The sequence below is a fragment of the Haliotis asinina genome, chromosome 13 (assembly GCF_037392515.1).
Source record: "Haliotis asinina isolate JCU_RB_2024 chromosome 13, JCU_Hal_asi_v2, whole genome shotgun sequence".
NCBI lineage: Eukaryota > Metazoa > Mollusca > Gastropoda > Lepetellida > Haliotidae > Haliotis > Haliotis asinina.
Window position 1 is genome coordinate 23,289,869 of NC_090292.1, and position 22,231 is coordinate 23,312,099.

Sequence of the window (22,231 nt, forward strand, 5' to 3'; positions counted from 1 at the left end):
GTGTATAGTTTGTATATATTTGGAAATTGTTTTATATTTTGTATATATTTAATATGCTGTCTTTATTTGTTTTATGAATCGATGTCTGAAAAATTATTTCGTTGAAAGTTATTTGTTTGTTTATCCTTGACTAGCGTGAAAACCGATAATGATACAACAAGCTGATTAGCAAACAACAGACACACAAGTGACTGACAATAAACAGGATGTGACACACCTGTGTGTATTCATGCCACATATACCTCATGAGCAATGACTGACAATGAAGGTAGTCTCATAAATCTTACACACCTGTGTATATTCATTAAGAATGCTGCATATACCGTGTCATCTTTATGGGTGTAGTGTCAAAACATGGGATGATAGTAAAAACACAAGACAACACAGTTACATGGGTAGAGATGGATATATTTTCAGTATACATTGCACAACACATTCACACATTGTCATGTCACACCCATATTCATTAGGTAAGTTACACAGACAATATCACCTTTATGGATGTACTCTCAAAATGTGTGTGAAAGTAAATGCTAAGCGTTATATCAGTAATGATAATCTTACACCAATGATTTTGTATATGTAAATACATTCCACAATAGGAGATAACAAATGGTTGTTAGGATCCATATGACAACCATAATTGCAACTGAAACTTTGGACAGTAATTCTGATGTAGACTTTGACACAATAGTTGATAATTAATTACACAGAAAAACTTGAAATAGTAGACTTGGATTGGATGAAAGTGTGCATGGAAAAAAAGACACTATGGAGGCAAAAAATACTTACAAATATACTTTCCAAAGATATCAAGAGAAAAAAATATTAAAAACACTACTGAATAGCACAAGTTTTAGATACATTGATTGTGAAAGGAAAGGAGCATTTCTTAGGTAGAGATCTGCATTTTTATAAAGAAGATTTACACCAAACTTCACTAAGATTGGAAAAACTGAGTTGAAAAGATACTACAAATCATGAAAATTCACCCCCTGGCCAAGCAAAATTTGGTCATCTCTCAACGCACTCCTTGAACGATAACAGTCTATGAAATCACTGCTTGCTAGTTACATGATGAGCTTACAAGTGAGTGCCAATACATTTTCCAAGGGTATATATTTGACCATGTAATTTACTTTACAAGAGACAAAGGCCAACCATTTCCAATGAAATAATACAAGGTGGTCCCCAGACCTTTTTGTACATATCTATCTGGGTGGAGAACTCTTCACTTCTGGAATCGTGTGACACACTGATTCAGTAGTTCTGGCATTGGGGGACAGGGTCTCTTTGCAATTGTCGATGATATATGCCTGGGATCGTCATCGGCCATTGGTGTTCTTCTTTTCAGACCACCACTCTGCTCATGTTGTCGTTTGTTGAAGGCCAACATCTGTAGGTCCCATCTGTAGGAATAGTTTTTCTCGACTTTGGCAGTCTTTGGTCTCCAGCGCTGGGTCCTCTTACTGTACACACCAGTGTATCTACAATGTAATAATAATAGAAGTAGGGCAATATGTTAGTGATATTGGATAATGTCTAACACATTCCATGGCAAAACCCCGGTGGCTCTCGCTCGCTCACTCACTGAGGGTGAAATGAAACTGCCCTGCCATATATGACTATTATAAAATATGCTTGTCTGATATGTAGTCAATCGTCGTAGCATGCTTACATTGTTTCCCCATCACTAGTTCTCTGATCAGGTCGATGGAGATGGTGGTTGTGATCAATTGCTGCCAACTGGTTCCTTGCACGATAGCCTGTAAACCTGAAAGATAAATATGATAAGAGACTTTTGGACAGGGTCATCAAAAACTGAAATAATTGTTTACATTAAAACATGAAACAAAAGCCTATTCATTTCATGAAAACAAAATACACAGCTGATGTACTTACTGGTAAGAGTGACGTTTTGGTGAGTACATCAAAATGTGACTGTTGAAGGATTCCAGTGCACCGGTATGTCTGAAACATGAAAACATTTACCTAACATTAGGCTACCTTGGAAAGTCCTGAAAAAGGCAGTGATCTCTAAAATGACTGATGACAATGGCATTAAGAATATGTACAGACAGGGATTACTGGGTGTCAAATTTAGGTATACCTGAATTTGCAGAAGTAATGGAATTTGGCCAGAAACTTTGGGTCTGTGACAATCTGTCGAAGGGTGTCCATTTCAGGACTCTTTTTGTCTAACCATGGCCGTTCTGTATCCTCTGTCTGGTTGATAGGGGCATGGGAACACTTGCCTTCTGTGTGTCCTGCAATGTGCCATTCATGTATGTTGCACACATGGGACAGTACTCTAATCCAGATTTCCTGGGGACAAAATTGCCATTTTATAGATTAATTTATTATCTCATGATCCATGACAGATGTATTTTAAGGACATTTACATATAGCATAAAGCACTACTCTAATGTTATGGTTGGGAACGTAAGACCTGATACCCTTGGGTGGAGAGAAGTAATACCGAGAGCAATGGTCAACGGCTTACTAACAGAAAGTAAAACATGGGAGCACTTAAATGTGATCATTCCAGGAAAAGCAGCTATATCTAACATATGGTGACAATCACCCTGTAGGTTTATATTATAGGGTACATTTGACATATATTTAATAGATTATTACCTTCATTTTGATGGTGTGTCCTTTGCAGACCTGAGCACTCCACCAGAAGTGGTTCTTGATGGGTGCAATCCATTGTCTCAGCACAGATTTTGGCTTGCAAGACTGAAGTACAAATAAACAAAATGCATAAGCAGGGGACGATCTGTGTGGTCAGGATTGTATTTGCAATTATTTTTTAAAGGCATTTATAGTGTCTTGGTTTACTAGTAAAACTAATACAATATATGTAACCCACTCACAGCAATTAGACGCTTTTCAAGATTCTTTGCCACATGCCAGATGTCATACTGGTGGTCAATGGCCTGGTATTCTGGGGTGGTTCCTGCGAATTGAAAATATGGGAATGCAAATGCAAATGCTTTAAATGGTGTCATGGGGTACAAGGTGATGTTTTTGGTCTATCTTTGTGAAAAGAGATTTCTCATATCTTTTCCTGAATAAACTTCACAACAAATATGTCAAATCAAAGTACAGTGTAATAAACAGTCATAAAATGTAAACCCAGAACATTTTTTGAACCTATATCAGATATTGCCATTTGATATACAACCACCTGGCTGTGAACAATTATTCAGTACTCTGCATATATCTGAAATAGATTAGCATAATCTTTGTAATACTTACTCATGAGTTTGGTTATCATTGAACTCTGATCAGTCACAACTTCAGTGACCTTTACTTTTGAAATAAGGAAGTCAAGTCCAAGCTTAAATGCATCCTTCTCCATTGCCACACTGGAAGTTGACTGGCGAACATCGACTACTTCGAGATGTAATATTGCATCTGTGTCCATATCCGAAAAGGAATAGGTGCAGAACTGGGCAGAATGACCAGGGGAATCATTCCTCCCATCACCCGCAATCCGGACATCCTGTTGCTGTCTAACCTTCTCTGAAAGGAGCTGTGTCTGCATTGCATTCCAAAACATATCCACTGCTGGTGCTGCATACAGTCTTTGGACCTAAAATACAATGTATAAGCATTGCATATTTCAGACGATATTTCAGGAGATGCTCTTTCATAATACATGTATACTAAATAATACAAGTTTATGCTATGTGAGATCTTCAGAGTTTTGTTGTCAACAAAACATACCTGGTAGAAAGTTGGTTCACTAATACATCCAAGGTTTAGGAACTTTGTTAGAAGGCCTATCTTCTTGTATGAGTTGCCACTGAAGAGGATACTAGTTGCCAACTGCAGATTGCCACAAAACATCTGCTTCATTCTTGGTTGAGAGGCCCACGATCCACATGAATACATTTCCATCTAATCACTAAAGCTGTACCATGGGTCTTGTCTGTGAAGGTCAGTGGCGCATCACATCGTGGCCTTGTACAAGTGTCACCAGCTTTCTGTTTTACTAAATCCATGATGGGATCCAGGTAACAAATATACTTTGGTGAGGAGATGAGGTCAAGTAGTGGCTCTGAAGTTTCATCCTCCTCAACATCGTCATCATCGTCATCATCTGGCAGTGGCATATTGAGAAGATCTTCTTCAACTGTTGACATCTCGAAGTTATCTCCAAATGTAGCCCTGAAAATGATAGACATGAGATTTCATTTGCAAATTTTGGGGGAGAAATTCCTGTCCTTCAGCTAGTAAAATTTAGTCACAGCATGGCCCTTTCGTAATAGTGTGATACAATTCAGACACTGAGTCATGGAAAATTGTTGCAGCAAAATATGTTGACACTGGGTCTGGCTCACAGACAGTATGGTATTATTACATGGATAGTGATTCTGTGAGACCAGCATAATACCTCTTAGTGTTTGGTTGTTTTTCTAACAAAGATAAAGTCTGTACATACCTTGTATCACTGACATTTGGGTCATAATCTTCACCAGTTTCATTCTCATCCACAAATTCTCTTTGTCCTTTGCTGAAGCTGAAATTAGTGATAAATGTGTAAATTATATGTAAATCATATTACTGTAGTAACAAATCAGAAAGGTATAATTTTTTATGCACATGAAATAAAGAGTGCTAGAAAACAATTCATTCATTCATGAGACTAATAAAACACAGCAGAAGTTGTTTAACCATTATTATAGTTGTGAAACAGAGGGAGGTATAGTTTTTGCAGTTGTTGCTACTAGTTTTTTAATAGTCTTCAAATAATAAGTCAATGTAGTGAATTCATAAGAACCTTGATTGTGACATTTCACAAGGTGCCTGGTCTGGGACTCCGGGAGAATGGAGCAAACTTGCTGCCAAGGGTGACAAACTGTTACAATAGTCACTGGCAATCACACTGGCATCTATAAACATAAATCCAGAGTACACATATGTTTCTATATATACAGCATGTATATGCACAACTATAAGCAAATATATCTATAATTTTCCACCAGCAGCTGAGATTTCTGCAGTATGGCAAGTGTTGACAGTTGAAACAGCAAATTATGGTACATACAGTCTCACCATTAAAAAGTAACAGTTGCATGAAGGAGGTGGTGGGGAGTATGAGAAGATTTGAGATTTGTGTAATGTGTACAAATGTTACAGCAGTAGACAAATGCCTTCTCAAAAGGGCAAACCCATGTCACACATGGACAGAACCAAAACCAAAGTAGTAACTACAATGTAACTATAACCACTCAACATGAGGTAAGAACAAAAGTACATGCAAATTAGTTAACAATGGCATTGTCTGTTTTTTTCTAAACACTGCCCCCATTCCCTTTCAAGTTGGAACAATTCAGTCTGGGAATTGTGAAAATGCAGTTAGTTCTGAAGGAATTGTCAGTATTTGACAAAGAAAACACCAGACAACAAGTCACCTTTGACAGCTTTACTGACAATGCAACAATTAGATTTCAAAACAAACAGCTACATTATCTTTATTACTTCACAATGAGGAAGCTTGGAGGTGTTTATAAAAACATGTCTGTTTTGTTATTGTAACCAAATTAATATGAAAACATCAAATAAAGTCACATGGCACTAACTATTCTATCACCCTGAACAAGAAGCGTTTTAGAAATGTACATTTAATGACATGAACGAGCATAAAAACAATCAGTGAACTTATTTCAGTGTTGCAATATTACTCCAGGGAAGGTGGAAATGTTCAATGTAAAGAGAGGGAGGTACAGGTGCAACTCTTTCGTTTTCTTTATCTACAAACCGATTGTGTTTTGTTTTTCTGATTTGTTTGGGGTTTTCTTTCTTTTTGTTAAAGGGAGCAATAGTAACAAACACTGTAGCAATGTTTACATACCAAATCGAGATGTTCCTGGAGTATCAACGTGACCACAAACTGGAGTACTGAAATCAGGTCCAGGCGTCACAGGAAGCGGCGGAGTTCCCGATGTTGAGATGGACCAAGTCGCTTCACGATCATCGGTATCCTCCTTCGCTTGAACACTGAATAAATGTCATAAAAAAATCAACAATAAGCATAATAAAATCTAGCCGAGAGCCGCGATGCGGTCTTATACAGTCAAGACGCGGCTCTCGGCTAAATAAAACCTGGACAATACGACCAGTAATCTCTTTTGGTCACAACTTACTACACGATAAAATCAAAACGTAATTCAGTTACTCGATATAGCATACAGCAAATCAATACATCATGTATTTCTTTCACGTGTGATTAATAGTAGGAAAACTCACTTGCTGCAATCGCAGAATTGGTCGTGAATATCAAGCAGATGCTTGATGACATCGCTCTTGCTTGATCCAGTGTTTTCCCTCAAGCTGTTGAATCGGTCAAAGTGAACTCCTAAGCAGATTCGAGACTGATTCCTCCTCTTTCCTTCCTCCTGTATTCTTCGTTTGTTCGCTGATTCGGTAATACGTGGTCGACCCATAGCCAGAGTAAAAGTAAATCCATTTCGCCGAGTGACAGGCTTTGTTTATATACCCGTCAGTTACCCCGCTTAGAGTTACTCGCGATAGGTGGCGCTGCACTATTCGCGAAATAAGTGCGTTCACGAGTGGCGCCGCGGACGTCACGAACCAGTCAAGAATTCTGGGATATCATCCGGGCACTCACGGGAGGAAAACAATAACAAAAGTTTACACCAGTCCACGGAAAAACCTGCGCATCAGTGCCCCTTTAACAACTAAAACAAGAGTGATTGTTTGCTGCTTGCTGTCCCATCACATGGAGAGATGTTACATATAGGGGGTTTCTCAAAGGCCATTAAATTTTTTTGATTCTACTCGGCACTCACCTAGTTCCCAGCTCTATGGGGGTGCTCTTCAATCGAGTTTGTACCAGGCAATCCAATGATCAACATTATGAGCAAGGACCTAGCTAGTCAGCTTCAAAGTGATTTGAAAATTATGCGTTTGCTGCAGTCTTCAGCTCGTTGGTTAGCGCCGTAGCCAAGTCAGCGAGCGAGAACACACGACCTGATTGTCGCCTCCGCATAGGCTGCGAAATATCAATTCTTTCCGTTGTTTTCACGGGAGTGATACTACTAAATCTAATCAGCTTCGGTTAAGTGCGCATGTAGTTTTAGCGAGTCTGTGAATTTATCGTTAATTGTATGAATTGAATAATATGGAATAAAAAAAACTAGCTAGGTGACTTAGTTCATTTTCAGAAACTGTGGCGATCAAGACTTGCCACATCTTATATACCTGCATGGGACGTTATGGATATATTTGTTTGAGAACCTGTGAGTTCACGTTTTGCTTCTAACTGCCCAAGTTCTATAACCTGGCTGAGGCCACACCAACATTGGTATCAAAACCTAACAGCGTCTGGCACTTGTCTACAGTCTGTCCAAGTTCTATAACCTGGCTTAGGTTGCCTCAACATAGGATCTCGTCCGCCCTGAGTAGGAGCGACTATGCTGGACGAAATTCACGTGAGTGAAATTGACACGGCTCACTAGGGCAGACAGCATTGGAGAGATAAATTCTTACAATATATGCTGGTGTGGTCTGAGTACAACGCACCCAGTCGGAGAATTGCAAGGGCTACAGTTGCATACATTGTACTCTCCCCATTGTATACTCTTGCAATCACTTCGAATCCTCACTGTTTTCACCCCTCAAAGCGCCCATTGTTGTTGAGCTTTAAATAAGTAAGGCCGAATGAAAAAGGTAAACATGCTCTCAACAAAATCCGCTCAAATCCTGCCAAACTTTGGAGCTAAGCCATCTTATAAAACTATAGAGGCCGCGGTAAGCAACAGTCGAATTGTCTCTAAATAATTGACAAGACAATCCAGTGTTCAACAGCATGAGCATCGATCTACACAACTGGGATGTGATATAGTTTCAGCCAGTCTGACCAGGGTTTGGCTGATGTATGTTCAACATTTATTTTTCCCGCATTTTATCCACCTTGACCCCAAGATGGAATAAGCAAGAAATGACCATTAAAGCCGATATGTCCACTCTGTGAGTAAGCATTTTCTGATTGGAGGCAATGTGACGGGAGTGACAGAACAAAACTTAAACCAACTTGATCACTCACTCTCTCACTCAGCACTACAAAATTTCACCGCGTCCTTTATTGATCAATTGTGTATCTCTTTAGCGCCGCTCGGCAATAATCTAGTGTAATGGCACTGATCTGAGTAAATTACCGAGTGTGGACAAAACAAGCCGGTGATTGATGTTTGAACATGCGATATGGTTACTGCAAGTTTGAGCTGTTCAAAATCAATTCTAACCCAGGTCTTGACGGGTCAGTAAATCTGCATATCGCAATAGATGTCTCCCGTGAAGGGAAACTGGCTGTCCCAACAAAACATGAAGTCGTGACCTTCTAGTTTGTTACCAGGTTATTGTTTACGGCCGCGCCAAGCCCTACTCCAGTTATATAACACGGTCTGTAAAATAATCAACACTAGACCAGACACACCAGTGATTAAGAGCAGCGGACCTGACCACACCATTCCTTAATCACCTTGCATACAACTTAACCCAGATCTGCGCCGGTGAGACCCTGTAGTTTATATCTCAATTTCAATTTTTTTATTCTCCAAAAACCACCTTGGTGGTACAAGAGCATATAATCTAGACACATATACAAATACAAAATCAGCTCAGATCAAAGATGGCAGGAAAACAACATGTAAACACATTAACATATTTTTTGACAAGGGATGATAGGTTTACATTATATTCTGATAGATTCATTATATCTTGCGAAGTTTTGACAGAAAGTATTTTCGAAAACTTTATTTCATTAGGAAAAATGATTAGATGGGTTGGTTGATATTGCTTCCCCAAAGTATCTAATACTTTACAATGGAAAATATAACGATACTCGTCCCCAATGTTTTTAGAAGTACATAGCTGGCACGTTCTCTCACCACTTCTTGTTCCTTATAGTGATTACAAAGCCACCATTAGATCTTATATCCGTGATCTGATGCAAAGGACGTGGGACACCCAAGTGGGTTTCAATAAATTACAAACCTTATATTGGTTATACCCACTTGGGTTGTCAGTCCAGATTTGAAGAGGTTTTTTTACGACGATGTCGTATTGGCCACACTAGATATACGCATGCGTACCTGTTAAAAGGTGAGGATCCTCCATTTTGTATCCCTTATGATGAGAGAGTCACGGTCAAGCATATTCTGCTTGACTGTGTTGAATTCTCCATCACAAGGAGTAAGTATTTCACAGTTAAATCAATGAAGGATCTTTTTACCAGCGTTAATTCTCATTTAATTATAGGCTTTTTAAAAGAACTTGAGTTTTTGGTTGAATTTTGAATAATATGTTTCTGTGAATAGATGTATTTTAATGACTGGAAATTTGAATTAGTAACTTGAATTGTTGGTGGCTGTACCCTCAAAGGGGGTTGAACCACCGTAAAATAATTGTCCTCCTGAGAGGGTACATAAGTCCCAAAACATTTGAAGTAAATTTCAGTTTTCCAACTTTTTAATCATGTGTTTTCACTTTATGGCTAGATTTGACTCAATTGCGAACAGCTGAAGGGACGATGTAAATCCAACTAGGGTCCATGAAGGAAGCAAATGTACTATAAGTCCCCATGGTCCTTAGTATGGTGATCTACCTTCAGTTGTTGGCAACCTATAGCTCATTTTTATATTGTACTCTCCTCTATAGATACATTGTTTTAGGTCTCTTCACTAGTTTTACCTTCTACTCTGTGATATTCTAGTTAGTTTTAGTGTCGTTCGTTGATAGGGTTTTGCAATATATGCGCTATCAATGCATTTGTATTTTCATAATTAGTCATTGTCGTCACGATATGGCGGCAATATTGCCGATGTGACGTTAAATATTAACTCACTCACTCACTCATCACAACGTCTGATGACAGATACTATGTTCCAAACATATACATTTAAACATTTATGGATTTGTTGTTTTGACATTTGTAAGACATGTAACGCATGATTTGGATGATTATTTCATAGATCGTAACATAAGAATCATCGTATTTGCACAATCCCTACAGTCTCTATACACAAAATTAGATGGAGATGATTGAGCGAACAATATTAATGTGAGCCATAATTAGTAGACATGTCAGTCAATGATATGTAACATATAAACATCTTACTACACTTCAGTGACTACATGTCACTTCAGAGCAACAGATTGCTTGTTCATAAGGAAATAGGATAAGTGTGAACTGCTGAATTTGTGTTGGGGGTGATTATTCAAGTAAGAAATTGATGACAACTTCCTTTTTAATAATTTGCATTATAATAATCCTTCTTGGCATTAAGGTTTATATGTTGATTGATTTTTGTGTCATACAGATTTTCAGACACGTGCAAAAAGCATGAAAACCCCAGGTTTCAACTATACTCACCTTGGAATAGACTTCACCATTTGTGAGTGATGAAGAAGATACCAATTTATTGCTCTCGATCCCATTTACCTGGGAATCCAGTAAAGTGAGGACGTACAGGTCTGCACAGGACTCATCCACAATTTACAAGGCCATCATGAAGGCCAGGATGAGGCACCCAAACCATAATGACAGAGGGATATCCGCCCAACGATGCCCCTGAGTGGGCTTAATTTGTGTTTATTTTCAAATAGACCTATATTTATTTTGAAATACACTTTTATTTGTTTTCAGAGTTCTTTATTACATTTTCTTATTGTATTGTATTGCAAGCTGTGTGTTATTATATGGTTAGCAATAGTAGTGACTGACTTTGGTGTGTTTGTCTCTGTCAGTGTGAGGATGACTGTAAATGGATGCAAGTGAATGTTAGCCATCGCATGTTTTTGGAAACATTTTTGTTATACATGTTGATCTGTTAATTAGTGCTATATCTTTTGTAACTCAAGGGAAACCTGTTGGAAAGAGGGTAACGGATACCGTACGGAAACCCTTAGAAAGTGGGTAATTGGAAGTTTCCGTTATTGTGAAAGCTCAGTGTAAACGAACAGAAACTCACTGGATTCTAAGTGGAAACTTAAGTTTCAGTCCACTTTCCATCAGCCTGTCAACGAAGGACAGTAAAACCAACTAGAATATCACATAAAATGTAAAACTAGTGTTCAGATCTAAAACAGTTCAACTATAGAGGACAATACAATATGAAAATGGGCTATAGATTGCCAACAACTGAAGGTAGATCACCACACTAACGACCACGGGGACTTACATAACTTTTGCTACCTACATGGACCCTAGCGAATGCGATACGAAGTCTCTTTGATGTTATCATCTTTTCAAAGAATGTGTTGATGTTGCCTGTTATCCGAAGGACACGTTTGTGCATCACGGCAGGAAATGTCACAAACATGTTGTTCTGCGTCTATTATAATAACTATCATTTGTTTTGTTTTTTTACTGGATCAATTTAAATCTACATCTGTAATGTTCTGTATATCCTTGTTAACAGGTCTTGGTATAGGTTAATGTATCCATTACTATATAGTCGTCATATGCACGACATGGCCTATATTCAGTATTGTAACAGTAACTTTGTTATTGATAAGAAATCACGTTCCCTCGCTATCTCCGTTGCATCAAAGCCCTGATTATTCCTTGTAGTTAAATCTACCATACACCGTGACAGTACATATTTCACAATGTCTTCATCTCCTTGTACACAGGCCAAATGAAGGACATTGTCACCATCACTATTTACTACTGAAGGATCTGCTCCACTGTCTAGTAGCAATTCAAACACACCGAATGTACTTTGCCTTGCTGCTAAAAGCAGGGGTGTCATCCCTTTCGACCCTCTACAGTTTATATCGACAACGTGTAGCTTGAGGATATGCTTCACTATTTCCTGATTTTCTCCCATAGAGGCGAAATGAAGGATGCTGTTACCATCATTATCTACTGCTGAAAGATTCGCTCCACCCTCTAGTAGCAATTTAAACACGCCATATGTACTGTACTCTACTGATACCAGCAGTGGTGTTTTCCCTTTATCTCCTCTACAGTTTATGTCCAGAGTGTGTAACTTGAGGACATGCTTCACTATCTCCTCACGGTCTCCCTTACAGGCCACATGAAGGATATTGTCACCATTTCTATTAACTGCTGAAGGATCAGCTCCACTCTCCATTAACAATTCAAACACATTGTATGAATCGTATTCTGCTGCTAACAGCAGTGGTGTCCTCCCTTTCGATCCTCTACAGTTTATGTTCAGAGAGTGTAGCTTCAGGACCTGCTTCACTATCTCCTCATCCCCTCTCATACAGGCCAAATGAAGGGCGTTGTCACCATCTCTATTTACTAAAGAAGGATCTGCTCCGCTTTCCAGTAGCAACTGAAACACATTGCGTGGCTGATATTTTACTGCTAACAGTAGTGGTGTCATCTCATTAAATCTACAGTTTATATCCACAATGTGTAACCTGAGGATACGCTTGACTATCTCCACATTTGTTCCCTCACAGGCCAAATGAAGGATGTTCTTACCACAATTTCCAAATCCTGACAGGTCAGCACTTTTTTTCACCAGACTATCAAATACTTTTCTTTTCGCACGCCATGCTGCCAGCATCACTGGTGTCAATCCACCACGGCCTTTTCTATTTATATTCACACTGTTTCGCATCAGGATATAATTCACTATCTTAACATTTCCTCCTCGACAAGCCCAATGAAGGATGTTGTCACCATCCTCGTCAATTACTGACAGATCAGCTCCTTTCCTCACCAGACCATCAAATACTTCTCCTTTCGCACACCATGCTGCAAGCATCACTGGTGTCTCTCCACCACTGTTTTTTGCATTTATATCCACAATGTTTTGCATCAGGATATAATTGACTATCTTAACATGTCCTCCTCGACAAGCCAAATGAAGGATATTGTCTCCATCTCCGTCAGTTACTGACAGATCAGCTTCTTTTTTCACGAGAATATCAAATGCTTCGTGTTTTGCATAATATGCCGCAATCAGTACTGGTGTCATTTCTTCATCCCCTTTACAATTTATATCCACAATGTTTTGCATCAGGATATAAGTCACTATCTTAGGATTTCCTCCTCCACAAGCCGAATGAAGGATATTGTCATCATTATTGTCAATTACTGACAGATCAGCTCCTTTCCTCACCAGAATGTCAAATACTTCTCTTTCCCCACTATTTGCTGCAAGCATCACTGGTGTCTCTCCACCACTGTTTTTTGCATTTATATCCACAATGTTTTGCATCAGGATATAATTGACTATCTTAACATGTCCTCCTCGACAAGCCAAATGAAGGATATTGTCTCCATCCTCGTCAATTACTGACAGATCACCTCCTCTTTTCACGAGAATATCAAATGCTTCTTTTTTTCCATGATCTGCCGCAATCAGTACTGGTGTCATTTCTTCATCCCCTTTGCAATTTATATCCACAATGTTTCGCATCAGGATATAAGTCACTATATTAACATTTCCTCCTCGACAAGCCCAATGAAGGATGTTGTCACCATCCTCGTCAATTACTGACAGATCAGCTCCGTTTTTGACAAGAACATCAAATAGTTCTCTTTTCCCATGATATGCTGCAAGTAGAACTGGAGTCATTTTTTCACAATCTTTACTATTTAAGTCCACACTGGTTTGGTTCAGAACATACTTCACTGTTTCCACATGTCCTCCAATGCAGGAAAGATGGAGACTGTTTCTACTTTTCTGATTCACTGCTAAAGTATTAGCACCTTTTTCTATCAATAACCGAAACACATCTATTTTCCCATGATATGCGGCTAACAACAATGGTGTCATGTTATTTTCATCGCTGCCATTAATGTCAACAATGTTTTGTGTGATGATATAGTTCACAATCTTCACACTTCCTCCTCGACAGGCCCAATGAAGAACATTTCTGTTTGTACTATCCTTTGTGAAGGTGTCAGCTCCTCTCTCTATCAGAAAGTGAAACACAAGTTTGTTCCCATAACCAGCTGCCAACAACAATGGTGCAGTGCCCTTGTCATCTGTACTGTTTATATACAGAACATTATGCTTTAGGACATATTTCACTATATCTACATTTCCTCCCTGACAGGATACATGAAGGATATTTTCACCATCATCATCCTCTTTTGATATATCAGCTCCTATTTTCATAAGGAAAGAAAACACGTCCTTCTTCCCAAACATCGCTGCTGACATCAAAGGTGTTGTCCCGGTTCTTCCCCTACTTTCAATGTCTATGATTTTCTGCGAGTGGATGTACTTCACTATCCCCAGATTTCCCTCCATACAGGCGACGTGTAAGATATTGTTATCCTCATCGTCTAATAGGGTCAAATTTGCCCCTTTCTCCACAAGTAATTCCAGCAATGCCCTGTGTCCTGCTACTGCCGCTATCATCGCTGGCGTCCTGCCAGCTTGTCCTCTCGAGTTGACGTTGGCAGGATCATGAGACAACAAGTATTTAACTTGATGCAAGTCTCCTATTCTGCAGGCATCAATAAGTGTAGTGTTAACGTAGGCCCGGTTATGTGTTTGATGATGTTCATCTGAAAGTAACGATGAAAACATGACACAGTTTTCATTTTTAGACCCATGTTAATTTAACCCATTACCCTCCACGCACCCAAAAGTGCTGTACATCTATAGAGTTTGCTGAGCTGAAACAGAGTTATACAGGGATTCAATAGTTATTTGAGTGAGTGAGTGAGTAAGTTAATATTCAACGTCATATCGGGAATATTGCAACCATATCGTGACGAGAACGATTCATTATAAAAATACAAATGAATTAATAGCACCTATATTGTAAAAACTGTCAACGAAGGACAGAAAACTAACTAGAATATCACTGAGTAATGTAATGTAAAACTAGTGATTAGACCTAAATCAGTGGATGTATAAAGGACAATGCAATATAAAAATGAGCTATACGTTGCCAGAACGGAAGGTAGATCACCATACTAAGAACCATTGGGACTTACAGAACATTTACTTCCCGCATGGACCCTAACTGGATTTACCTCATCCCCTCAACTAATGTAAAACTTATATTTACATCAAATGTTTTGGGACTTATGTACCCTGTCAGGAGAACAATTATTTTACGGTACTTCCGCCTTCTTTGAGGGTACAGCCACTAACGAATTGAGTTACTAATGAAATATTCCGATTTTAAAATATTTATCTATTTACAGTTGAGTTAACAAATGTAATTCCTTAAAAAATACAAGAATTAAAAGAGGACTAATATTGCTAAAAAGATCCTTCATCGTTCGTGAATATTGATCCCTTGTGATGGAATATTCAACACAGTCAGGCAGGATATGCTTGACTGTGATTCTTTCATCTCAAGGGATGCAAAACGGAGAATCCTCTCCTTTAAGCAAATATTTATGTGTATATCTTCAGTGGCAAATGCGACATCGTCGCATGATGATCTCTTCAAATCTTGTCTGACAACCCAAGTAGGTTTAGCCAATATAGGGTTTTATAGCATGTAATTTATTGATGTCTAGAATAGATTATTCATTGTTTATGTTTAGGGCGTTCTCTTCCTGTGTAAAACAATATTATTGGTATACATGAGTTTCTGTATTCGTGATTTTTTCTGATAGACAGGACAGAATTTTGATGAGGAGAAGTACTCGCCGTGGCAGTTAGCAGACCTAATGGCATCTGTACAGGTAGTGCCTTCATGATCTTTACTGCAACGGGAGCAAGTTGGGGACTTAGTACACGACCTGGCTCCATGCCCAAACCTTTGACAGTATACACATCCACTCCGATGTTGAAATAACTAGCCTTAATTGATGATGGTACTTTGGGAAGTATAAACGTGCGATCACGGATGACACCTTTACACGAAGTTAGATATTTGTGAACAGAGACAGTATTTCAGTAATGCAAAATGATCTGCTTTGTGGAGATTAATTGACTGTTGATGTAGTGAACATTCTACAAGTAGAGATCCATTTCTGAGACGCGTTACATTCTTGACATCTCCACGAACCCCTTCATCAGCCTTGGACACAACAAAAGGTTTAATCTTCAGAGGTGCTCCATCAACTCCATTAACCACCGGAAACCGAGCCACCACCTCGTGGTGGGTGCTGGGTAATGCCAAGAGCTCGCCATCACCCCCGTAGTGAACTCGGGGGGATATTTGGTCCACCAACCCGTTTGCCGTGGGTTGCAGCCCTGTGTCGGTGAAGGAAGGGATCCTGGTGGTTGAGGGCAATAAGGGCCTGCAATCGTGTTCCTCTTGCTCAATACACCACTTTGGCCCTAACTTCGCCTAGACGGGTGGTCGAATGGGCCCGGTTCGACCAATCGGCTGGTCATGCCAAGCCCTGTGCATGGAGTATATATATATATATATATATATGTCATTGCACAAACTTTTTAGGTCTTTCAAAATCAAATCTTAGTTGGTATTCTGGTCATGGTCTCTGCACAACAAAACCTTGAACTCAAGCAAAGGTATCATTCGAGATCGAGACCGATTGCTTGATGATATGTCGGAACTTGACATCAGATCTGAAAAGAAGGATCAAGGTGTAGTCTGTGTCAAGCACTTTTCAACTCGGAGAAACAGTGAAACCATCTAAACGAACTCGTATCTGTTTACTGTTTCATGTCCTAATGCTCCCAAATCAGTGAAGGCAGGTACTGTAACATTCCAGTTGATACCTACATCCCCAACCCTCTAAGGTGTTTTAAATGCCAGAAATATGGACACGGTGTAAATACCTGCACATTGTCTCTTGTGTGTGCTCACTGTGGTGAGAAGACACATACAAAAGAAGATTGTGACAGTGATTATAAAAAATGCACCAATTGCTCAGGCGACCATTCTTCATTTTCGAAACAGTCTCCAATTTTGGAAAGAGCAAATGGAGATAAATAAAATAAAATTTACTCAAAATATTTCTTTTTCCGAGACCAAAAAACTGGTGAAGAGATCTGAACTTTCAGAAAGTTATGCTACAGTGGCAAAAACATCATCGGGGTCTAACTCTTAAACAACATCAACCACAGGCTGCCAAACTAATTTGGTAAATTGCGATTCTCCACAGCTTTTGTGTCCTGCTATATCATCACAGAGTGAGGAATCACTTTCTAGTCTTCTTCTGATCACAAATCATCATCTCAGCCACAGTCAAAGTGTCAATCGACAGCTGACAGTCAACAAACGGTGAAAAGTGGCAGAGCTCCTAAAGGGTCACAGAACAAAATGCAATTGTTCAATAAATACGGGTCTCTTGAAGACATGGACATTTCTGAAAACGTCCATTCTAGTGTGGTGATCTACCTTCACTTGTTGGCGATCTATAGTCTGTTTTTATTATGTATTGTCTAAATAGGGCTATTAGTTTTAACTTTCCATACTAGTTTTACTTAAAATTGTGATATGCTAGTTGTTTTACTGTCCTCCGTTGACAGATTTTTCCATATGCATATATTTAATTTAAATGTTCTCGTCACGATATGGCTGAGATATTGCCGATGTGACGTTAAACATGAACTCACTCACTCACTCACCCATTCTAGGGCACATAGCTTGTCGCCCTCCAAAAGAGTGCGGGGTAGATTCCCAATAAATTCCCCCAAAAGATAGTTTATTCCAATAATATTGTACAGTGGAACTACAGAGGATTGAGGACTAATTTACATGAATTACAACCATTAGTCCAAGATTGTACACCTTCGGAGATATGTCTCCAAGAGACATATTTAAAACAAACAGATGCATTTGACACTTCATCAGTTTAATGCATATCATTAGCTTGCACCCCCGGGTGATTGGGCCACTGGCCGATCATCCATTCTAGTCAGACAAGACGTTCTTCAAAGCCCTGTTTCACTGAATACTAATCTGCAGGCTGTTGCAGTGAGAATTACTTTACATGTAGTGTTTACGCTACGCTCTCTGGTGTAGTGTAACTACAAACACTAAAGGTAAATTGTTGGAGGACTTTTGTTCTGAAATGAGTTATGTATTTATAATGATGGTTCCAACACATATTTACATCCTGGTACAGGGACTTATTCTGCTTTCGACTTGCCACTGACAAATTCAGAACAACTAAATGAATTCGAATGGACAGTCCACGATGACCTCTATGGAAGTGAGCATTTTCCTACTATATTAAAACCTGTAACTCCATCTGATGTTCCTCTATCATCAAGGTGGAATTTTAAAAAGGCTAACTGGGCTTTATATGAAACACTGTGTGGTGAAAATCTTAAACCTGAACGTTCTATTGACGTTCCTGATGCTATTAAATGTTTTTCTGATGAACTGAATTCCATAGCTGATGAGTGTATACCAAAGTCCTCTGCAGTTCCACATATTCGTAAACCATGGATCAGTGATGAACGCAAACAAGCTAGGAAGGCAAGACAAAAAGCAGGACCTTAATTCCGTTGACATCCTATGGTGCACAATTTAAATAAATTTAAAATTTTAAATGATAAAACGTGGCGTTCTTTTAAGCAGAACAGACGCCAATCTTGGCAAAATTATGTTTCCAAAATAAATTCTTGGACTTGGACACCATGTTCAAGGTATGGAACATGGTCCAGAAAATTAAAGGTAAAGGTACTAAATCTACTGTCCATCATCTTAAGCATAGAGATCAATTACTTACTGATAAATCAGATATTGCGAAGAAACTTCGCGAAACTCACGCTAAACATTCTCCCTCTTCTAATTATATACCTAAATTTCAGCAATATCAAAAACAACAAGAAAAGAAAACTATTAATGTCAATTCTGATAACGGGGAAAAGTATAGCGTAACGTTTTCTATTAATATTTAACGTCACATCGGCAATATTTCAGCCATATCGTGACGAGAACAGATTGAGAATTGAAATGGGAAATGTGCATACTATAAAAAAAAAACTGTCGTTAAAGGACAGTAAAACAACTAGAATATCACAGCTACGGATAAAACTAGTGTGGAACGGTAAAACTGATAGAACTATTTGGACAAGACAAGATAAAACACGGGCTATACACATCACCAGCAGCTGAAGGTAGATCACCATGCCAGGGTCCATGGGGACTTACAGTACCTTTCCTACCTGCATGGACCCTGGCTGGATTTACACCAGCGCTTCAGACACTGGCGATGATAGGACGATTTAGCCAGAATTTAAAACAACAAACACACTACGACTAAAAAGTATGGTTGAGCAAAATCGACTTTGAAAGTTTTTGGGACAATAATTTTACGCTACTTCAACCTCCCTCGAGGGCACAGCCACTAACGATTGCAGTTGCTAATTTACAATACCATGCGTAAAAGATATATTATCTATGTACAAAACATATTCAGAATTTATGTAGCAATTCTATTTCCTTTAAAAATTCAATTATTAAATGATGATTAACGTTATAAAAAAGATCCTTTACAGTTTTCTCATTGAAATATTTATCCCTTGTGATGGCAAAATCAACACAATCGAGCAGGATATGCTTGACAGTGATTCTCTCATCACAAGGGATACAAAACGGAGGATCCTCACCTTTTAACAAGTGTTCGTGAGTATATCGCGTATGACCAATGCGACATCGTCGTATAACAACCTCTTCAAATCTGGACTGACAACCCAAGTGGGTATAACCGATATAGGGCTTTATTTCATGTAATTTATTGATACCTACTTGAGTGTCCCACTTCTTTTGCATTAGATCACGGATATATGATCTGAATAATCTGAATAGGGTATGAGAAGTGGTGTCACAGATTTGTTGAGTGCTACCTTGGCAGCACGATCGGCCATTGTGTTACCAGAGATTCCAACATGGCTGGGTAACCAACAGAAGACGATGTCATATTGGCCAGTAGCAAGTTCATTATACAATTCAACAATGTCAGCTAAAAGTGGATGCTGAGAAGATACATTTTTAATAGCCTGGAGGCATGAAAGAGAGTCTGAATAAATGATATATTGTTTATATTTAAAGTGTTTTTTAATATAGTTTAGAGCTGTTAATATGGCATGTGCTTCTGCTGTAAAAATGGAACTGCTATTTGGTAATCTAGAAGATATTGTTCTGGATCCAATGACAGTAGCACAAGCAACTGCGCCACCATCCTTGGACCCATCTGTAAATAAGGATTTATATGTACTATACTTACTTTTTAATTGATTGTATTCCTGTTTGTATTGTAAGTCATTAGTTTCTGATTTTTTATATTTACTTAATGTAAGGTCAACTTGTGGTTTAACCAGTTGCCAAGGAGGAGAAGAAAACAAGCGAGAAGGAGCTATATTATCCAGCTCAATGCCAGCAGCAGAAAGAAAAGGTTTAACTCTCAGTCCAAGAGTCGGAACAAGAGAAGACATCTTATTGTACAAATCCCCATACGGGGGATTGAAGACACAGTTATATGCAGGATTGGACTTATTTGAATACAGTTTAGTGAGATACTGTAAAGATAATTTAATACGACGGTGGCCAAGAGAAGGTTCGTCTTCTTCAAGGTATAGACTGTCAACAGGAGAAGTTCGGAATGATCCAAGACAAAGTCTTATACCTTGATGGTGAACAGAAATTAAAAGTTTAAGGTTGCTTTTACAGGCTCCACCATATACAATGGAGCCATAATCAAGTTTTGACCGGATCAGTGATCGATAAAGTTGCAGGAGGGTAGCTTGGTCCCCTCCCCATTTAGAATTTGAAACGACTTTCAACAAGTGAAGTGCCTTCAGGCATTTAGTTTTGAGGGATTTGATATGTGGTAGAAACGTTAAATGTGAGTCAAAAATTAATCCCAAGAACTTGGCCTCCTTTACAATTTTGATGGGAGTGCCATCTAGAGATAGTTCTGGGTCCTTATGTGGCTTATATGTTCTGCAAAAATGTATACAATTAATTTTGGACTTCGAAAATTTGAAGCCGTTTTCCAGACACCATTTATTTATTTTGTTTAAACACAACTGCAGTTGCCGTTCAATAGTATGCATATTTTTACCTCGGCAAGAAATATTAAAATCATCCACGAAAAGTGATCCATCAATTGAATCGTTTAACACTTTTGATGAACTGTTGATCTTGATGCTAAAAAGAGTGACAGATAAAATACTGCCTTGTGGAACACCCTGATCCTGATTGTAATGATCAGACAGGGTAGAACCGACACGGACCTGGAATTGTCTGTCATTTAAAAAGTTGGCAATAAATTGAGGCAAACGACATCGCAAACCAAAGTCATGTAAATCCCTCAAAATACCATGTTTCCAGGTTGTGTCATATGCTTTTTCAAGATCAAAAAAGATAGACACAGCATGTTGTTTATTAATTAGTGCGTTTTTAACAAATGATTCCAGTCGCACTAAGTGATCGACAGTACTTCTGTTTTTACGGAAACCACATTGTATATCTGCAATAAGGTTATTGGTTTCCAAGTACCAAACAAGCCGATTATTTATCATGCGTTCCATGGTCTTGCAAACACAGCTAGTTAGTGAAATAGGTCGATAATTGGACGGATCCGTATGATCACGTCCAGGTTTAGGTACTGGTACTACTATGGCGTCACGCCATGAGGGAGGAAAGTTACCCGATGTCCAAATATCATGAAAAATATTGAGAAGAGTTTCTAGGCAGGATTCTGGTAAGTGCTTCAGGAGTTGATAATGTATGATATAAGCTCCAGTAGCAGTGTCATGAGCTTGATCAAGAGCAGTATGGAGTTCATGAATCGAAAAAGTTTCATTATAATCTTCCCCATTATCAGAATTGAAATTAATAGTTTTCTTTTCTTGTTGTTTTTGATATTGCTGAGGAAGAGTGAGGAAGAGGAAGAGTGTTAAGCAAGAGTTTCGCCTAGTGTATTAGCAATATCTGATTTATCAGTAAGCAATTGATCTCCATGTTTAAGATGATGGACAGTAGATTTAGTACCTGTACCTTTGATTTTCTGGACCATGTTCCATACCTTGGACATGGGTGTCCGAGAATTTATTTTGGATACATAATGTTGCCAAGATTGGCGTTTGTTCTGTTTAAAAGTACGCCGTGCTTTAGCATTTAAAATCTTAAATTTATTGAAATTATGCACCATAGGATTGCGACGGAAATAATGTTCTGCTTTTTTCCTTGCCTTCCTAGCTTGTTTGCACTCATCGTTGAACCATGGTTTTCTTATGTGTGGAACTGCAGAGCACTTTGGTATACACTCATCAGCAATGGAGTTAAGTTCTTCAGAAAAGCATTTAATAGCATCAGG

General features: G+C 38.7%; 3 protein-coding genes and 1 pseudogene across 3 annotated transcripts in view; all 4 read right to left on the minus strand.

Moving 5' to 3' along the window:
• Positions 1-1,076: 1,076 nt before the first annotated feature.
• LOC137260138 (uncharacterized) lies at positions 1,077-3,879 on the minus strand (annotated as a pseudogene).
• Positions 3,880-3,906: 27 nt separating this feature from the next.
• LOC137259437 (uncharacterized) lies at positions 3,907-6,509 on the minus strand. Its single transcript, XM_067797094.1, has 6 exons — positions 6,259-6,509; positions 5,864-6,009; positions 4,790-4,901; positions 4,451-4,528; positions 3,970-4,176; positions 3,907-3,937 (listed from the first exon to the last, which is right to left on the minus strand). The coding sequence occupies exons 1-6, from the start codon at positions 6,453-6,455 to the stop codon at positions 3,907-3,909; spliced, it is 771 nt and encodes a 256-aa protein (XP_067653195.1). The 5' UTR covers positions 6,456-6,509.
• Positions 6,510-11,516: 5,007 nt separating this feature from the next.
• Positions 11,517-14,384, minus strand: LOC137259438 (serine/threonine-protein phosphatase 6 regulatory ankyrin repeat subunit A-like). Its single transcript, XM_067797095.1, has one exon. It carries the CDS (start codon positions 14,382-14,384, stop codon positions 11,517-11,519), a length of 2,868 nt encoding a protein of 955 aa, XP_067653196.1.
• Positions 14,385-14,467: 83 nt separating this feature from the next.
• Positions 14,468-22,231, minus strand: part of LOC137259440 (ankyrin-1-like) — a 67,547-nt gene continuing 59,783 nt past the window's right edge. The window contains exons 2-3 of the mRNA XM_067797096.1: positions 15,976-16,207; positions 14,468-14,533 (exon numbers count right to left, since the gene is read on the minus strand). Coding sequence (XP_067653197.1) covers positions 14,468-14,533; positions 15,976-16,207 — 298 coding nt within the window. The remainder of the gene's footprint in view (positions 14,534-15,975; positions 16,208-22,231) is intronic.